The sequence below is a fragment of the Xiphias gladius genome, chromosome 13 (genome assembly GCF_016859285.1).
Source record: "Xiphias gladius isolate SHS-SW01 ecotype Sanya breed wild chromosome 13, ASM1685928v1, whole genome shotgun sequence".
Lineage (NCBI taxonomy): Eukaryota > Metazoa > Chordata > Actinopteri > Istiophoriformes > Xiphiidae > Xiphias > Xiphias gladius.
The window spans coordinates 8,497,448-8,516,683 of NC_053412.1; the positions used below are offsets into that span (position 1 = coordinate 8,497,448).

At 42.2% G+C, this 19,236-nt stretch overlaps 1 protein-coding gene across 3 annotated transcripts in view; it reads left to right on the forward strand.

Moving 5' to 3' along the window:
• Window positions 1–16,076, forward strand: part of LOC120798324 (peripheral plasma membrane protein CASK-like) — a 40,829-nt gene extending 24,753 nt beyond the window's left edge. Inside the window, exons 11-27 of one of the 3 annotated variants that reach the window (XM_040142546.1) lie at window positions 974–1,095; window positions 1,345–1,422; window positions 1,655–1,735; window positions 3,331–3,519; window positions 4,005–4,083; window positions 4,387–4,472; window positions 4,773–4,841; window positions 4,930–4,998; window positions 5,216–5,251; window positions 5,799–5,837; window positions 6,344–6,540; window positions 7,394–7,509; window positions 8,791–8,871; window positions 11,156–11,236; window positions 11,569–11,771; window positions 12,468–12,551; window positions 14,354–16,076. In XM_040142546.1, coding sequence (XP_039998480.1) covers window positions 974–1,095; window positions 1,345–1,422; window positions 1,655–1,735; window positions 3,331–3,519; window positions 4,005–4,083; window positions 4,387–4,472; window positions 4,773–4,841; window positions 4,930–4,998; window positions 5,216–5,251; window positions 5,799–5,837; window positions 6,344–6,540; window positions 7,394–7,509; window positions 8,791–8,871; window positions 11,156–11,236; window positions 11,569–11,771; window positions 12,468–12,551; window positions 14,354–14,530 — 1,787 coding nt within the window. In that variant the 3' untranslated portion in view covers window positions 14,531–16,076. Of the gene's footprint in view, window positions 1–973; window positions 1,096–1,344; window positions 1,423–1,654; window positions 1,736–3,330; window positions 3,520–4,004; window positions 4,084–4,386; window positions 4,473–4,772; window positions 4,842–4,929; window positions 4,999–5,215; window positions 5,252–5,798; window positions 5,838–6,343; window positions 6,541–7,393; window positions 7,510–8,790; window positions 8,872–11,155; window positions 11,237–11,568; window positions 11,772–12,467; window positions 12,552–13,162; window positions 13,866–14,353 lie in introns of those variants that run through there. The other 2 variants (XM_040142548.1, XM_040142547.1) reach the window with 2 other exon arrangements.
• The last annotated feature ends 3,160 nt before the right edge of the window (window positions 16,077–19,236 follow it).

Here is a 19,236-nt window from a genome sequence, read left to right on the forward strand (position 1 = left end):
GTTCCATCCGAGACCACGAGTCGGTGCAGGATTAAAAAGTTTCAAGGATGGAGTAATCCCTTGTCCCTAAATTTAACATAGGAAATATTTGATTAAATCCTTAGGAAGATGGCCGTGCATATCATCTCACCTATCACTAATAAATTCAGTGGTAACGTAACGGTCAGCCCGTGGCTTCAAATGTGTCACTGAGTCAAAACTCATCTCTAAATTACCTTTAAAGTAAACCACGTTTAGAGCTGTCAGAGTGAGGAAAACGTATTCTAACCACAGCACGTCTCTCCATCATCATCACATGTCACTTCTTCTTGCTCACCGAGGAGCTTGATTACTATGTAGGCTACAAACACTTTACAAAGACTTTTACATTTTTTATTACATACAGTACATGTTAAATTTTTGGGAAGACTACACTTTGGGCCTGAGGACATTTTTCAGTAAATGAAGTTTATATTTCAGCTTTGAATTCTTTCTTTACTTGTTCCACTGTATGTTTTTGTAGTTTGACACTTTATTACATTTCTATTTAAATATTCATTTCTTGGGTGTACTGCTCCTAACACATCATCCCCACTGTGACTTTCTGAAGTGACTTTCTTCTGATGTTGTATTGATGCCATGTACCGCTGTTTCTCTGGTTTTGCTGCATGTGTGGGCGATGCAGCAGGTACTTGGGGTTAAATAGTTCTGAGTGTTTGTGTGTGTTATGTGTTTTCTGTCGTGACTTCTATTGTTTGTGATTATTTTGGAGTTATTTTTGGTCTGTCTTGTTGTTTCTCTGTATATGGATGCGTAACAGGTAGCGTATCTGTGGATACATGCATCTGTCGTGTTCAGTGTTGCATTTTGTGTCGTGTTGAATGCTTGCAGGGACTGCTTGGTGTACTTGTGAATGTTTCTGCGTGGTTGTGATTCAGGCTATACTTATTTGAGTGTATAACTTCTGTGTGTGTGTGCGTGTGTCTCTGTGTAGGGGCAGTATCGCAGGTTTTAGACAGTCTAGAGGAGATTCATGCCTTGACAGACTGCAGTGAGAAAGACATGGACTTCCTGCACAGTGTCTTCCAGGACCAACACCTCCACACCCTGCTAGATGTGAGTAAACCACAATATCAGCACCTGTTCCTCTGTCATGCCAAAAGTGCCCAGTAGGTGTCATGACAAGTCAAGAGTCAGCCACATATCTGTCCAATATGTGCTATCTACTATCTACTGTACACTTGTCATATATTGTTTGGGTTTTACATCTTTGATTAGGAAGAACTTCTGATTTTGCTGTTTCGGGTAACCCTTAAATTATCAGTGGGGCCCAATTATATGTTTGTGATTGTTTTGTTGTTTCAGCTTTATGACAAAATCAACACCAGGTCGTCTCCTCAGATCAGAAATCCTCCTAGTGATGGAGTGCAGAGAGCCAAAGAGGTGAGGAAACGACAGCTCGTGTTCAGGCCCTGAAACTAAATTAAGGGACAATTTAAGTTGAGGACACACATTCCCATACTCTTCTACAAGTAGTTCCTAGTCCACTACGCTGATATTCAGTCATCTATGAGCACAATGAGATACCATGCTATGACATATTGATTAGTCTGTGTTATTTACAATGTGCATTCTTGAGATTCATGTCTTTCTCTTGCCTTTTTTTCCTGACCAGGTACTGGAAACCATCTCCTGCTACCCAGAGAACATGGAGGCCAAGGAGCTCAGGAGGATCCTCACACAGCCACACTTCATGGTGGGATATTACAGGAACACACACACACACAGACCAACATACGCTTTCATACTTTTGTCACTGCTCCAGGTTGTTCTGTCTGTGCATGTAGAGCATGCCGTTTTGGTGTGTGAGATTTCAGCCTACTGTGTCAGAAGTTGTGTTCTTTTAACAGTCCACCTAAGTCCCTTGGCCACAAAGCTGCTTAGCACCTGAGCTTGGCGAGTCCTTGGGCAGGGATAGACACATGCGGAGGAAAAGGAACAGAGACAGAAGCAGCAGAGCAGTAGGAAGAATGTGCTGAAGTGTGGATATACAGTAACTTTTGCGGTGACCGTCAATACCACCGCGTTTGTCAGATGAGTCTAGTGGCCTAAACAGACCTGAGACTAGAAGAACAACTTGGGAGGATACTGTTGACAGACGTGCAAACTGCATATTGCAAACTGCAAACTGAGGTGGAAGAAATCAGCGGTGGTGGATGTCATGTAAAGGTATATCATTTTGGAGCCTGTCATTTTTTGACCCAAAGGAGTGTGGCTTGTTATGTGGCCGCAGTTGTCAATCTCATGAGTATTATTGGTTACAACGGTATAATAGAAATTAATTTAGAAAGACTAGGCTTGTCTTTATTGTGTATTTGTTGCTTTGTAGTCGTACTCTTTGGATTTATTGTCACTAAAGATAAATGCTGGACGATGGGGTGTTTCTCTCTGCTGATTCTGTCTGTGGCACTTACTGGTGCTGTCATGCCTTTTGGCTTGGTTCAATCCAATTAACCCCTCCAGCTCTTTGACCTGATGGGCTGGACTTTATCCCACCACGGACATTTCACAGTGCTGCTAGCAGAACGGGTGCGAAGAGCTTCGGGAAGGGCACGTGGGAAGAAATGTCTCACTTATCAATGATTTCACTTTTTCCTTTGTGGTGTATGGCTTCATTAATTAGGCAGTGATTCAAGTGATTCATGTTTTGTTCCCAGTTATTTTGTATTAAGTATCAGCGCTTGTAAACATATTTTTTTTTTCCCAACATTTGTTTTTCAACATTTGTTCTCCTCAGCCACACTAATGTTCACCATAAGTCAAAAGCCTTTAGTGCCAGCTGTTCCAAGTCTCCATGACTGTCATGTATCATCACTTGATGAACAGATGTGATCATTAGGCAAATGTTGCTAGAAGACGTTTGTAGTAAAAACACAGTGTGTCAGTGACACGATTAGTGCCCGAGGAGGAGGATTAGTGTAAGCCACACTCTTTCCAACGACTGAGCTATCCCAGCAGTATCGCTGTGTGCCACCACATGTACCTTCCTCTTCACTGGGATTTGGTAATACGTATTTGTTTCACTTTGTAGTTTTTCACATTTGGGATTCCAGTCAAAAGTCTGATTTCCTTTCCTCAACATTACCACCAAATACTCCAATTGTTTACATAGCTTGTGGCTGCTGAAAACGTCGTCCTGTGTGCACGGCATGACATTAATACTTGGAGCGTTAATGGGCTTCATTCTCTGTTGGATTCACCTACATAACTAAAAACAGAACAGATGTAGAGTACTTTGCAGTTGGTTCCAAGAGTCTTGACATTTATGTCTGTTTGTTTGTGTACATCCAGGCTCTGCTGCAGACCCATGATGTAGTGGCCCACGAGGTCTACAGCGACGAGGCGTTGAGGGTGACCCCCCCACCCACTTCACCCTACCTGAACGGAGACTCCCCAGACAGCACCAACGGAGACATGGACCTGGAGAACGTCACCAGGGTTCGCCTGGTCCAGTTTCAGAAGAACACTGACGAGCCAATGGTGCGTAGACGAATTCATACATATCCGGATTCTTGCGCTAAAATGTCAGGTGTGGATGAACTGACGTGTACTTTTGAATGCATATTCCTTTACCGTTCCTCGTTCACGCTATTTTTTTAAACTAATACAAAGAAACGCTGAAGAATGTAGAACGAGTTATCGGCTTCTTTTCGACACTTAAGACTACGTCAGCGCTTCCCTTAGCCACTTCAAAGATGAGCAGTGATCTGGTGCGATGCAGCAACGGAACTGGTCTTTCTGTAAAGTCACCTGCAACACTATAGTCTGAGCCGACGGATTTATACGGATGAATTGACGTGACAACACAGACCGCATACAGGCATCACACGCAGGGGCCACAATAATAAATTAGACTGCACGATTGTGGCTCGGCATGCCAAAGTGCGCTGTACTTAAAAATACTGTCAAGCTCCATCATTGTGTGTTATCAGTTTTCTGTCTGACCCTCTGTCTGGCTCTTCTAGGGCATTACTCTGAAAATGAACGACCTCAACCACTGTATCGTGGCCCGCATCATGCACGGTGGAATGATTCATCGACAAGGTGTGCAAACGTACACCACTCGTGCATATTTCACAGGCACACTTCATTTTGTTAATACCATGAGATTTTCACTCAAAATATAGGCAGAGTTTACAAAGTACAAGGTGAGATAACATGAGAAAATCATAATTCTAAGTTCCACTCTCATATTGGACTAAATTCTGCTAATAGAAATAACAACGAAATGTAACCGGTCCTTACATTAGCTGGCCGCTCCCGGAGCAATTTCATTAACCCCTGGGGTTTCATCATCCAATAGCCTCATTTGTAGCCTTTATTAATTCCTTTTTTTCTCTGCCTCAGGGACTCTGCATGTAGGAGATGAGATCCGGGAGATAAATGGCATCAGCGTTGCCAATCAGACAGTAGAACAGCTCCAAAAAATGCTGGTAAGTTACACAGATCAGACTTTCCCTCCTCGGCATTTGGACTGTTCTTCTCCATTAGTTTTATCCAACCAGTATCCAAAGCATGCTTTTTTTTTTTTTTTCCCCACTCACTTATTATTCTAGGTTTATTCCATAGAGTGAGAAACCTCATTATGTCTTAAATGTCAAAGTCATGGTAGCAAACAGAATGAAAAATGTAGCAGCAGGCTTTGACCCTCTCGGTTTCTTTATTTTCTTGGTATGGCAAGGTGCTTTTACCATTCAAAACCCATGTACCATGCAATTTTTCATTCCCCACAGAGAGAGATGAGGGGTAGCATTACCTTCAAGATTGTACCAAGTTACCGCTCCCAGTCCATGTCTTGTGAGGTATGAGATCACAAACACACGTGTTTGCGTTTATATTTCTGCAGAACATACAGAAGCAAAACTGTTGTCTTTGTACTTTCTGTCGCAGAAAGAGTCACCAGATTTGTCCCGACAGTCGCCTGCAAACGGTCACGCTAGTGTCACCAGCTCCATCCTGGTAAGTTACTGCTTCTCCTTTTCACTCTCAAGCACTCCTTTACAGTTAATATGGTGTGTTTATATATGTCATTAAGTTCCAACACGTGGCTCAGCGCACAGGAAATGTAGTCAAAAAAAAGAAAATCATATTTAGCTCATTTTTCCCTGGTTCTATGTTTGCATTAGTGTGTAATCTCGAGAAACAAATACTTAGATAAATCTTTCTTTCCAATTAGGACCTGCCATCGACGATTCAGCCCAAAGCCCGTCAGGTGAGATTTCCTCCTTCTTAATACCATGACCACACTTCTCCAGTTTAATTGTCCGCCTCTTCCTTTGCTTTACAATCCAGTCAAACTAACACTCTTGCCTTCTACAATTCCCTTTAAGTATTACTCTCCAATGTCAGGCCTTAACTCTAGTCTGCCCTCGGTCTGAACATTGGTAAGGATTTCTACACAGCTAAAAAAAAAAAGAAGCAGATGATGTTGTTTGTTTCCCGGTCTGGATGTTATTACATTGCACCGTCATATAGCCCAGTTGACAGGCATATTTCCACGCTATGTCGTAGTGATAAGTCTGTAATAAGTAACAAAATTTGAGATGGAAAATGTTAGGAACCCTGGTTCCTATTTGTTGATTTCGGCCATTGTTGTCTGCCGCACGATGTGTTTATCGTGCTCCAAGATATCACACACAAACTCGCATATATAAAATGCAGTACAAACACCCCCATCCCCGCCCCTTTGTTTATGCCCCCAACTTTTTCTACTGCATGATATATGTGTAAGTGTGTGTGTGATGCTCTCAACCCCATAGATCACCAGATCGGCTATCAAGGACAAATTGTCCATCAAGGTAAGATGTCTCTAAGTGGACCCTCTGTAGAAGTAGATCCCAAATCCTCCCACCCCCATCGCAGAGTTCGGTTCCTCATCGTAGCGGTGTCTAGATCCCATGCTAGCTATCTAGGCTTAGTCTTCATATCTGGTTCGTCAGCACACATTACAGGCAACACAAAATGTGGGTGTATGTGCTTAAGCTGTCTATAAAATGGACACCCCCACGGGCCGATGTGACAAAGCGCTTTGTTGGATCATTTTTCCTGCTGTTCATGTATTTAAATGTCCTCGCCCGTTCCTGCTTCAGCTTACACGCTCTTGGTTTTCCCGTCGCTGTCTTTTTGTCTTTTAACGGCAAGCATTAGGCACCACATTTCTAACTATTTAGCAGCAAGTCTCTTTTCATACGGCAGCTTGTCCAATCACATTCTTTCCCATATATTCTCCTATTATCGCAACACTATTCCCTGCCACTGCGTCAGCGCCTAACAAATGTGTTGTCTCACTGTCCTGCCCCTACAGATTTATGTACGTGCTCAGTTCGAATACGACCCGGCGAAAGACGACCTCATCCCGTGTAAGGAGGCAGGCATTCGCTTCCGGGTGGGTGACATCATTCAGATCATCTCCAAGGACGACCACAACTGGTGGCAGGGAAAGCTCGAGAACACCAAGAACGGCACGGCGGGCCTCATCCCCTCACCTGAGCTACAGGAGTGGTGAGTAGAACGCCGAAACGTTTGGTCTGTACTGCACTTCTGGGCAAATGCACACAGTTCCAGTATATTAGGTACATCTAACACAACAAATCCTACCTAACTGATGGTTATAATTTTCAGTTATTGTTTAAACTGTTATATTTAATAGTTTTTTTACTGAGAGGCATATGAGGTCCACTAAATACATCTGTTAAATGCAACACGAGAACATCACAAACTACTGCCTTCTAAATAACCACACAGCTGAATTAGCACTTTTCTACAGTTTCAAAAAACCACCATCACGGAGATAGGATTTTCGGCAGGGCTCCTGTATTAGACAGTATTTTTTTTAACTAAGTGGACTTAATAAATTCTTAAAGCGGTGTGAAGCCAGACACTCCCACCACGGGTTGAACCTGGTACTTCCATCAGATCTGACAGACATGTTACTGATATACCACCGGAGTACAGGAATAGCTCGACCACGAAAATCAGCCAACCCCGGCTTGTACTTGAATCTGTGTGCAGTTTATTAGATGCAGTGTAATATTGTAGTCCTGCAATAAATCCACCTTACCGAAGGTTATAATGTAAAGTTTTTATTTTAATTGTTTTAGGCATGTGTCGATTCAACTGAGATTATTTCGGAGGCTGCAGTTTGTGCTGCTGTGTAAGTGTTTCTGTAATTTAACCCACTCATATAAATGGGGTGGATAAAATAATAGATTCGCCTGTTAGTCTAATGTAATACAGCGCCACATCTGTACAACATAACCGTCACAAAGGTAGGATTTATTGCAGGACCGTTGGATTAGACAGCATTGGTTTTAGCTAGGTGTATCTAATTAAACCGTACCTGCGTTCTTCTCAGGCGCGTGGCATGTATAGCGATGGAGAAGACCAAACAGGAACAGCAGGCCAGTTGTACCTGGTTTGGAAAGAAGAAGAAACAGTACAAAGACAAGTACCTGGCCAAGCACAATGCAGGTAAGGCAACAAAGAGAGCTAAGCTAACCCACTACAAGAATAAATCAGATTGCTTAATAAGGGAAACATAGTCCATATGGCTGTGCAGTCGAGTCTAATGAAACGTGAAGAATATGTGTTTGAAATGACACTTCAGAGTTGTAGCACCACTAATTCGGTAGTATGAAAGTTTTGTCAGGGACTTGCTAGGTGTGTGTCAAACAAGGCGTAATGGAATATGCACGTGTAACTGCTGCACGCCTGTTACGTTTTCCCTCAGACAGACCTCTCCTACTGCTGTCTCAATTTAGCCATGTTTTCAGTAACTAACAGTGTGGCAATTAACAGCTTTTGATGTTTAAAATTTGTGTTAAGGTGTGTTTATTTTTTGTTTTTGTTTCAATTTGTCTTCTTATATGGTGTCCTTTTATTAACCCTTCCGCTCCCACCCTCTGTCCATATTTCATGCTGTCTCTTACCCAATGACATGGCTGCATGTAAGTAACTCAAGACAGCTGGCGTCCAGCTTCTGTGTTGTTCTTCCTCCTCTTCCTAATGTCTCCTTGACTTCTGAATGACGGCTGCTTCGTTATTAGCAATGAAATTCAAATTGAGGAGAAGCTAGACAGCTTAGAATAGTTTGGCTTCTATCTGACCAAGGTTAATGCAAATAAGCAGGTTTCCAATCTTTCTCAAGGCATTTGACCTTCCTCGGGTGTGCTCGGCGCTTGTACAAACTAGCAGTTGGTTTACATTATGGCATCATTTCAATAATTCTGTTTTACTTAAAAAAACCTATCAGACTGAAGATCCCAAATTTGATTTAAACCGCAGGGAAAAAACAATGGAATTACTGTACCATGTCATTAGCATCGAGGCTGCACACTCAGTTGACAGTTTGAGGTAGTCCAAGCTAAAACTAAGTCAGTCCTGCGTAAAAAAAGCTACCTTCATTTTATAAGTGTTTTACAGAGGTGTTGAACTGTATCCTGTTACACAGGGAATCTAATATTTGGTCCCACTTAGTCTTATCAATTAATTAGTACCAGAACTCAACAGTATAGCCTCCATGAAGTAGGATGTAACGCAGGGCTGTTGTATTAAACCGTGTTACTGTTAGCTAGGTGTACTTATCAATACTTAAGTGGTGACTGAGAGTCTAATAACAACTTGCTTTGCAATAGGCCTATGAGTTGTAGTAAGACAACTTTTAACTGTCCTTATTATTTCAATTCCCAACATGATACATAGTCCTTAAGAGAGATTGCTCTTCAAACCTAATGTTTTTTCTCTGTTTTGCAGTGTTTGACCAACTAGATCTGGTAACATATGAGGAAGTGGTCAAACTGCCATCGTTCAAGAGGAAAACACTGGTTTTGCTTGGTAAGGAAACAGACTACAAGCAGTTTTAAGTTGTTTTTATAAATCATTTTATTTACTGTTAGGGACTAGTCCTGAAGGAGGTAGTCCACCAGCAACCCTGCCATAGAAGGGCAAGGCCGTGGGTCCTCTGCGACAGCAGATAGGTTCCCGGGCTGGCAAGCCTCCGAGCACAGTAAGGCACAGGCATAATAATAAGCATGGAAGTGACCGGAAGAGTGACAAATTAATGCGCAGATCAGGAACCTATCTGCTGTCACAGAGGCCCCTCTATGGTAGGGTTGCTGGTGGACTGCCTCCTTCAGGACTTTGATGCCTGTTAAGCAGAACACTACAGTATTAAAGTTGTCCTCTATGACAGTGTCCTGTTTTTACTCTACCTGCAGAGATCTTTAAAAGTTGCATGGTTTGTACTTTGTGTCATTGTACCACTTGGCCCAAAGTGCCCCCCCAAACACACACTTGATTTTATAGGTCATGTCAAGACAAAACCATAGCAGCTGTGGTGGCCTCCTTAGTGGGAATGCTGGTGAATGGTGCGCCTACCTCAAAATTCCCATTGATTGTAGTATTATATTCTGTGCATCTCACTGACACTCCATAAAACATAAGCATGTCTTTGGCTGTAAGGTTTTTCTTCGAGAAGTTGTAGGAGATTTTTTTTTTTTTGTCATTTGCATGCTCTGATGGGGAGTCACATGATTCCATCAACACCTATGTTAAACTCAAGTCAGATCCTAACAGAGAGGAAAGACAATTTCCTACAACCTCTGGAAGATATTAAATCTGACAGCAGAAGAAATGCCAACATTTTATGGACTACCAAAGGTAAATGAAACCAACACACATCTCATCATTAAAAATGTCCTTTTTGATATTGGTGCACCACTACGGAAGTGGTAAAGGTTTCCAAACAGCAGCCACAGGATCTAAGATGATGAGACAGAACAAACGTCAATGTAGAATAGCAAACTTGGGGAAACAGCCATGTAGTCACCCCCCCCATTGTAGCTCACATGTTCATATTGACCGGCTTGCCCTGGCATCCGGTAACCGTGTGTGTCACCAAACTGGACCGCTCCTGTATCAACATCAAGTTCAGGGAAAGGCTGAGAAGAGCATAAAGACCACTGTTTACGGGACACTGACTCACACGGACCAATAAGTCAAGTTTAGCTCCACCGCAAACGACATTAACAATCGCTGCCGAGGAAGTAAATGATAATTCTTGACTGAACGGGACAGACGCCACTAGGTCGATGGTGACCTTCTAGCCGGAGTTTTCGAACCGCAAGGAGTCACTAGTTTACCACAAAGCATTCTACATCTTCAGGCACAGGTAGTTCTTCCGAGTGTAACTCTATACATCTCGCACGTAACACGTACACTGAAAGAGGCATGATGGATTGCTTCTCCGTACTGGCTGTGAAACACATTACGGGGACTGCCGTAAAAGAAGCAGGACAAAATCCACACTTCTCATTATGTCCAAAAATATATTCCAAAGTTGATCCAAAGCAGAGCTTCAGTAGTGTGAGTTTGACAAAAATGAATGTGCAACTTTGTCCTGGCAGTCGCTCATAGCTTTATTGCCAGAGTTCTTTCAACAAACCTATTTGTGACTGCCAGGATGTGTCCCTCTGTGGCAGTTCAGCAAAGACACACAAAGAGGACACTTCACACTATAAAGACTACAACCTTGGAATACATTTTTCTACAGTAATGAGGAATGTGGATTTTGTCCCATTTCTCACAGAGTAGAGTCCCTGGATGGGGGAAATGGTTACAGTCCGTGGCACGTGAGTATAAAGATAGACTTAAAAAGCTCCAAACCAATCTTTTTACATTTCTCCTGATACACCCTAAAGACACAATTACCCAGGAAGGAAAACTGGAGTGGATGAGATCACGTGCAATAGCTTTGGATTACGCTTTATCATGCAACAGCAACAACTGCAAACAGGAGACTGAACACCGACCCGAAACCAGACACGACATCGACTGGGAGTCGGTTGTAGGCTGGAGCGGAGATCAAATGGGTCCCTCGCATCCAACGCCAAAAAACTATCTTTGGACAGAGATGGCGGTCACAATCTCCCCCGATATACAACCACTTATCATGTTACGACTGAGCGGGCCTTTCGCTTAGAATCGTTTACTTTTTTGACGTTGACAGTCGTTGAGCATCTCTAGTAACTGAGTCAGAGTTGAATTGCTGCTGTTTCTAATACTTGATTGACCTCCCTGTTGTTCCTGTTCAGTGTCTCTGCTATCTGTTTCCATTCAGGTGCGCACGGAGTTGGTAGGAGGCACATCAAGAACACGCTCATCACCAAACATCCCGACCGGTTCGCCTACCCCATTCCTCGTAAGGAGACGCGCGCACCCGCTGCACGCTAAAAACCTATCGCACAAGATGCTTCTATTGAAGTGGTTGTCAGATGTGAAAAGCAAACTAGACACAACGGGATGTAAAGAAAACATAAGCATCATGTTTGTGCTGCTTGGTCTTAAATAACTTGGACCTGCTTCATTATATAGGAAAGAGACAAGAATTCTGATTTTCTATCTAAATTGTAGATGCAGTTGTAAGTAGAGTTTAATGTACAACTCTTTGTTCAACCATTTGCAACACAAAAGGCAGACATGTGCACGCGTCACTACGAGATCCCTAACTTTTCCGTCCGTCTTTCTGCACAGACACAACTCGACCTCCTAAAAAGGACGAGGAGAACGGAAAAAACTACTATTTTGTGACTCACGACCAGATGATGCAGGACATCAGCAACAATGACTACTTGGAGTACGGCAGCCATGAGGACGCTATGTATGGAACCAGGCTGGAGACTATCAGGCAGATCCATTCACAGGGCATGATCTCCATCCTGGATGTCGAGCCACAGGTAAATAAGGATTTCACTTTGTTAATGCACTGGCAGTTTAACGTGACAACTTAGCAACAGCCGCTTCTCCAGAAAAGTCAAAACAGCGATCAGACTAGTTAGAACCTCATCACGAACGCAGCTGATGTCTGAATGCCTGCATTCAGTGCCGTCGCCGGGATAATGTGCAGGGATGTTTGACGTCTAAAAGAGAGCACGATAATAAATTAACAAAGTCAGTTAAGCGGCATTTCTTATGCGCGTGGAAATCAAATATTTAATTATGACTACATACTTTGAACTACACAATGCACCAAGTTGACAAGATGTGACAGCCTAATGTCATTTTTCATTTTTCTAATGCTTTCCGTGGTATCGTTACTGTTCAACTCGTTGCCGCGCTGCCACACGGTCAAAAGAAAATGGGCCTTTTCGCTTTCTCCTATGTACCGAGTGCCTGATAACATGCAACCACTGCAGCGTTACAGATATGTAACGGTCTCATCGTGTCTGGGAGATTCCATTAAATTGTCCCAATGTTTAAAATCAATATTTTTTTAGTTTTTGTTCATATTCAAAAAACATTATGTTGGAATGGAGGTACATTAACATTTTCTTTTGTTGTACTTTCACTGACATTTGAAACATTTGCTTAAAGTTTTTTGGGTAGTTTGGGTGTGAAAACTACTGAATTAAAACAAAAATTTCTCTCATCAGGCACTAAAGATCCTCAGGACAGCTGAGTTTGCTCCCTACGTTGTCTTCATCGCAGCTCCCACCATCACCCCTGGCATGACTGAGGTACAATCACAAAGACTTTCTTGCTTCATCTACCACGCGTGCTTAGCTGTTCGAATTTGCTTACTCACTAACTCTCATTCAATCCAAACTTAAGGCGCAGTCACACTGGCATTTAAGTCTGAATTTACAGGTATTTCACATAATATTTGATAATAAAACTTTCCAAACTTGCACGGTTAACAAGAAAACGTATAATTCCTCAGTCATCTATATATATGCAGTCTGACTTTTTTTTTTTTTTGCATAGATCAAAACGGGCACTAACCTTGTGTAAAAAGAATTCAGACAAACAAAACCAGTGTGAACACTGCCTTAATTTGTGTTTCTGTCATTTTGCTTTGCTCAGTGTTTCTCTCACCGCATGTGCCCTGTTTGCTTTGTATTTTCTTTGGCATGTCTATTTTCATTTGCACTCAAGGTTCCAAAGTGGTGCAGGAAACTGCCTGTAAGTACTGATTAATGGTATGAGTTCAGCTTGTTGAACATTTTAGAAAGGTACATCTGGCCTCTGTGTTTCTATAGCTCCAGTAGTTGTTTAGCTTTGTCTGCCCTTATTCCTCTTGATTTCCCTTAATCCCTCTAATAATCCTCTTAATTGTGTGCTTTTTCAGTGGTACGCTGTTGTCTCCTTTGGCCTAACCCTACCTCTCCGTACTGTATCCTGGACGATTTGGGGGAAATGTCTAATTACACTTTATTTTCCATAAACTTTAATGCTACATAGACCATTAATGCAATCCTAAACGAGACCGGTTTGTTAGAAAGCGTATTTACAAGTTATAGATTGTAATGTATGTTTATGTATTAAAGCTACTTTCCTTTCAAAAAAAAACTTCCGTTCATTTCATAATTAAATTAATGGGAAAATTGACTAAATCGTACTTTAAAGTGTCATTATATTAATTGATAACAGGTACACATAATTGTCCATTCACAGAAAACATGTCACAAATTTGTGACATCTGACACACTCTTGACAAACCGCCTCACAGGCCTGAAACCATGAAAATAGTGAGGACATACTTTATCCAAAGTGGTTAAAAGTAAGTAACCAACTTTTGGTCTTTTACCCTCAACAACGGAGAGCTACCAAGCAAGCTGCCAACTGTACGCCTGGCAATTAAACGGAAATTTGAATTCTGACTGGTCAACTAGTCTTAACATAAGAAAACAGTCTGAAACAATAAAAATTGCCAGACCGAGTGGGATCACGGCGTCAACGTCATATTGGTTTACCGAGTGTGGCCAACGTTGGCAGCGCTAGCACCAGCTTTCTTTCCTCGCAGGATAACATCTACACGCCTGTGATGAATGCGGTTTCGGATTCCGACACGGTCCACATACAACCTTATTGTAATCTTCTAGCTCAATATACTGCCACGTTGTGCTGGTTTTATGAGATTTCGTCTGTCCCACTTTCTACCTTGCTTTTTTTTTTTTTAATTTTTAAACAACATTAGCAGGCATTAGCACAGGGAGAGTGGGGGGCTGCTTGTTAAATTGTTTAGTCGACTAATCGTGCATATCGTTAGTGGTCAGCTAAATCGTTTACCTAGAGAAAGACAGATACTGTTTCGACTTTAACCTCCTCTTTCAACTTAAGATCTTACAAATGATGCAAGTTATTAAACGCAGCTCCTGCTATTTGAAAATTACGCTTTCAATTGCAACTTTGGTGAAATTACACTCAGCCCTAATTCTAAATGTGTGTGAATTAATGTACAAACATACAGAACATCAGAGAACAAACGTACATCGAAGCCGATTACTGAACCCTCGCTTTTCTCAATCACGCCCCTTAGGATGACTCTCTTCAGCGGCTCCAGAAGGAATCAGAGATGCTGCAGCGGACTTACGCTCACTACTTTGATCAGACCATCATCAACAATGAGATTGATGACACCATCCACCTGCTGGAGGAGGCCGTAGACCTGGTGTCCACCACTCCTCAGTGGGTCCCCGTCTCCTGGGTTTACTGACGTACAATCAATGGCAATTAGCTCGACGCCCTGAACGATCCGTCTCTGATCCGACGCGGATGCTAAACTTTGGTCAAATCCCCTTCGAGTCATGTCTCTCTCATCAGAATCATACATTTCTGTAGATAGAACTGTTGTTGAAAAAGAGGGAATTGAAGAAACTAATAACTCTGACGCCTCACTACAGAGACTTCATCCTGCCCCTAGCCCTTTTTTCCTCAACAGCCTAAAAGGCATATTGTTGTGTACATATATACATATATATATATATATAAATGACAAAAAACTAAGTGAATATGGTTCTGTCCTCATGTAGTTGAAAGGAGGGGGAGGGGGGAGGGGCAGTGTGGTAGATATTTTGTACTTTTCTTTTGTAATTGATGGACGGGTGGTAATACTGGAGGCAATAGCGAGCATGACCATAAAGCAGTCTTATGTGGGTGCCTGTGTGTGTGTGTTGACCTTTTAAGGCACTTCTTGTGGTACTCTGTGTCCTCCTCTCCAACGTCCCCCAATTTCCTCGGCCCCTGTAACAAACAAGCCGAACTCTGAAGCACATTAGAAGCTGCCGTAGTGGCAACAAGTAACTCCCTCAGCTCCAAATGCAAGTTTGAGTGAAGCGAAAAGCACAGGAAACTTGGCAGTTTCTCCCCCCCCCACACTCACTCCCCAGGCCTTTATTTATTTTGCTGGCCCTCTGTGCCTATCAGTTTGTTGAAGGAGCACACCGCTTCCCTCTACGCTGTCTTTCCCAGTGTCGCTGTAGCCTGTTGTTCCCCGCTTCCCATCCCAACCTCCGGTGATCTTTGTTTACATCTCAGTTTGCACAAAATGGACAATGAAGAAGACACGTACCGCTTTTTGTCAGCTTACGGTTTTCGCTTAGCCTCGCCTACGCACTCTGGCTGTCTTCACCCCTCTCCCGCCATACACGCTAACCAGCAGTCAACGGATTGAGAATATCGTTCTCGGGGCACAATCGGCTGTGAAAAAGCACTCGCGCATCCACCGCTAAAAATTGCTCCTGAACTGGATTACAAACGAGAAATGAAATAATGGAAAGGAGGAGAACAAACTGCCTTATCAGAGCCTCGGGAAGAAGTCGGCAACACCTATGCACACCCCTGGTTTCTGCCGGGCAGACCGCCACGAGAACCGTTTTCTCCTTTCCTCACGCCAACGACTGGCTCGCTATCTGAAAGTGTTCGTAGGAAGGTGTGCGTGTGGAGGGGGAGGGCCTCTTGCAGGTGGAATAAATCCAATCCTAGAGCCACCGTTTTGAAACTGTTACTTGTTGTCTTTAAAAATATAAGGAGTATTCTTGTTTTAAGGGAGAGAAAATAACTAAATTTTGTGTGTAAATGTTTCAATGGTGCGTACGTCATATGAGTGAACTACCAAGAGCCAGTGTATATTAACCCTTAAAAGAAGCTCAGTATGTGACATAACCTCTTCATGCTTTACCACAAGTGGCACAATGCTCCCACACCAACAGTAACTCGGTATGTAAGGCACATCAGTTGAAGGCTAGAAAAAATTAAAAAAATAAAAATAAAAATCCCAAAACTAAATACAATAAACTGTGTGGTGTGGTTGCTGTTGTACCACTTCAAGTAAAGTGTTTTCATTTCAAGTCCTGTGTAAATTACCTCCGCAAATGACAAAAGCAGCTCTTCTGTATGAAATGTTGTTCTTTTTTGTTATTTCATTTTTAAAAAAAAAAAATATATTTCCTTTTACGTGTTTAAAGTAAACTGCCTTGTCTTTCCTTTTGATTTGAGATGTGTGAGAGTGAGTGTGCACAAGTTAATGTGTGGGTATAATTATTTTGTATTTTACATACAGCTTTAGAAGTTCAACAGGGTTTTAATTCAGTACACTACAGAAGTACTTTTAAAAGACTGTTTGCAAAGCAAATAATTTCTGGATATCGTCTCGTAGCTCTCGTTATACCGAGTGAAGATTCTTTTGTTGGATTTCTCAATGATCCCTTTTTAATGAGACGCTCCACAGACACAACTATGTAAATCTACACTACATTCAATGTCATGCCCACGAGGAAAGCATAATGAGGGTCTATATAATCACATTCTTCTCATAAATAACACAATACTGCATTGTTTACCGTATTCATAATTCCACTTTCTAGACCAGCCCCACTCTTTGAAAACTCATTGATATCCTCGTGCAAAAATAAAGCTCGGTTCAAAACAGCTGCCAGGCCCTGGTTAAGTAACACAGGAAAACATAATAAACCACTTTCTTTCACAGTTTTCAAGGAGACACAACTGTCCGGTCATTAAAAGAGGATTGCAAATCCTCCGTGGAATTGTTCCGGGTTTACTGGTGGAATTCAACGCCTGTTCTGCTGAGTTGCCCTTGATATTGATAAGTAAAATGTATTTGCACATGCGCAACTTAATTAATAGGTGGCATATTTACATCGATCGGCCACAACATTAAAACCAGTTAACAGTTTTAATGTTTATATACAGTTAGTATTTGGAAAGTGACAGTTTTTGTAATGTTGCGTCCGTACACAACCACAATGGATTTGAAATGAGGCCATCAAGATGTGATTGAAGTGTAGATTTTCTGCTTTAATTCAAGAGGATTATCAAAAATATCACCTTAACCGTTTAGGAATTACAGCCATTTTTTATACCCTGTCCCTCATTGTCAGAGGCTCAAAAGTAATTGGACAATTGACTGAGATGGCCAGCTGTGGCCCGTTCCCTCGTTATTTCATGACAAATTAGGCAGATAACAGGTCTGGAGTCTATTCCAAGTGTTGGATTTGTATTTCGTAGCTGTGCGTGGCAACTCTCAATATGCCGCCCAAAGATATGTCGATGCAAATGAAGGAGGCCATCGTTAGGGCTGAAAAAACAAAACAAAACAAACCAATCAGACAGATGGCAGAAAACTTTAGGAGTGGGCAAATCAACAATTTGGTTCATTCTTAAAAAGAAGGGATGCACTGGAGAGCTCAGCAACACTAAAAGGCCTTTGAAGACGAGTAAAGTGGATGATCACAGAATACTTTCCTTTTTTGAAGAAAAACCCTTCAGAACATGTAGCCAGGTCAAGAACACGCTAGAGGAGGTATGCGTTTCATTAACAGTCAAGAGACGCCTTCATGAATGTAAATACAGATGATTTACCACTGGTAACACTCAAAAACAGAAAGGCCAGATTTGACCTTGCCAGAAAACCTCTAGCCTGCCCAGTTCTGGACCAAGAGTCTTTAGAAAGATGAAACCAAGATTAACTTGTTCCAGAATGATGGGAAGAGGAGAGTGTGGAGAAGGAAAGGAGCGGCTCATTATGCAAAGTATACCACATCATCTGTCCACCATGGTGGAGGCAGTGTTATGGCAGGGGCATGTATGGCTGCCAATGGAACAGGATCAATGTTGTTTACTGATGATGTGTCTGCTGATAGAAGTAGAGGGATGAATTCTGAAGTGTACAGGGCTCTACTATCTGTTCAGATTCAGCCAAATGCTGCAAAAAGGTGATAGGATGGCGCTTCACATTGCAGATGGATAATGACCTAAAACGTACTGCAAAAGCAACCCAAGAGCTCCTCAAGGCAAAGAAATGGAATATTCCTAACCGGCCAAGTCAGTCACCCGACCTCAACCCGAATGAGCGAGCAGCAATTGAAGAAAAATCTTCAATTGCTGCTGGCAAAGGCCTGGCAAAGCATCTCAAGGGAGGGCACTCAGTATTTGGTGATGTCTGTGGGTTCCAGACTTCGAACAGTCATTGACTGCAAAGGATTTTAATCCAAGTATTAAAAATTATCCGCATATTTATAATTATGTTAGTTTGTCCAATTACTTTTGAGCCTCCGAAAATGAGGCGCTATGTATAAAAATGGCTGTAATTCCTAAACTGTTGATGCAATACTTTTTGTCAAACCCCTTGAATTAAAGCTGTGAGTCCACACTTCAATCACATCTTGATGGCTTCTTTTCAAATCCATTGTGGTGGTTTAGAGTCGAAATTACAAAAAAGTGTGTCACTTTCCAAATACTTATGTATCTAACTGTATGTATGTATATTACATCAAACACAACCACACATACACATGTCCACACACATACAGAAAACATCTAAACATATACATCCATCCATCCATACACACATACACATACATAGACACTGCTCAAAAATATTGAAGGAACACTTTGAAAACACATCACATCTCAATGGGGAAAAAAAAAAAAAAAAAAAAAATCATGCTGGATATCTATACTGACACGGGCTGGATAATGTGTTAGGAATGAAGGGATGCCACATCGTTTGGCAGAAATGAAAATTATCAACCTACAGAGGGCTGAATTCAAAGACACCCTGAAAATCAAAGTGAAAAAAATGATGCGACGGGCTAGTCCGTTTTGCTGAAATTCCTCTGCAGCAACTCAAAATGGTACTCAGTACTGTGTATTGCCCCCACGTGCTTGTACGCATGCCTGACGATGTCGGGGCATGCTCCCAACGAGACGACAGATCGCGTCCTGGGGTATCTCCTCCCAGATCTGGACCAGGGCATCAATGAGCTCCTGGACAGTCTGAGGTGCAACCTGGAGGCGTCGGATGGACCTAAACATAATGTCCCAGAGGTTTTCAATTGGATTTAGATCAGGCGAGCGTGGGGGCCAGTCAATGGTATCAATTCCTTCATCCTCCGGGAACTG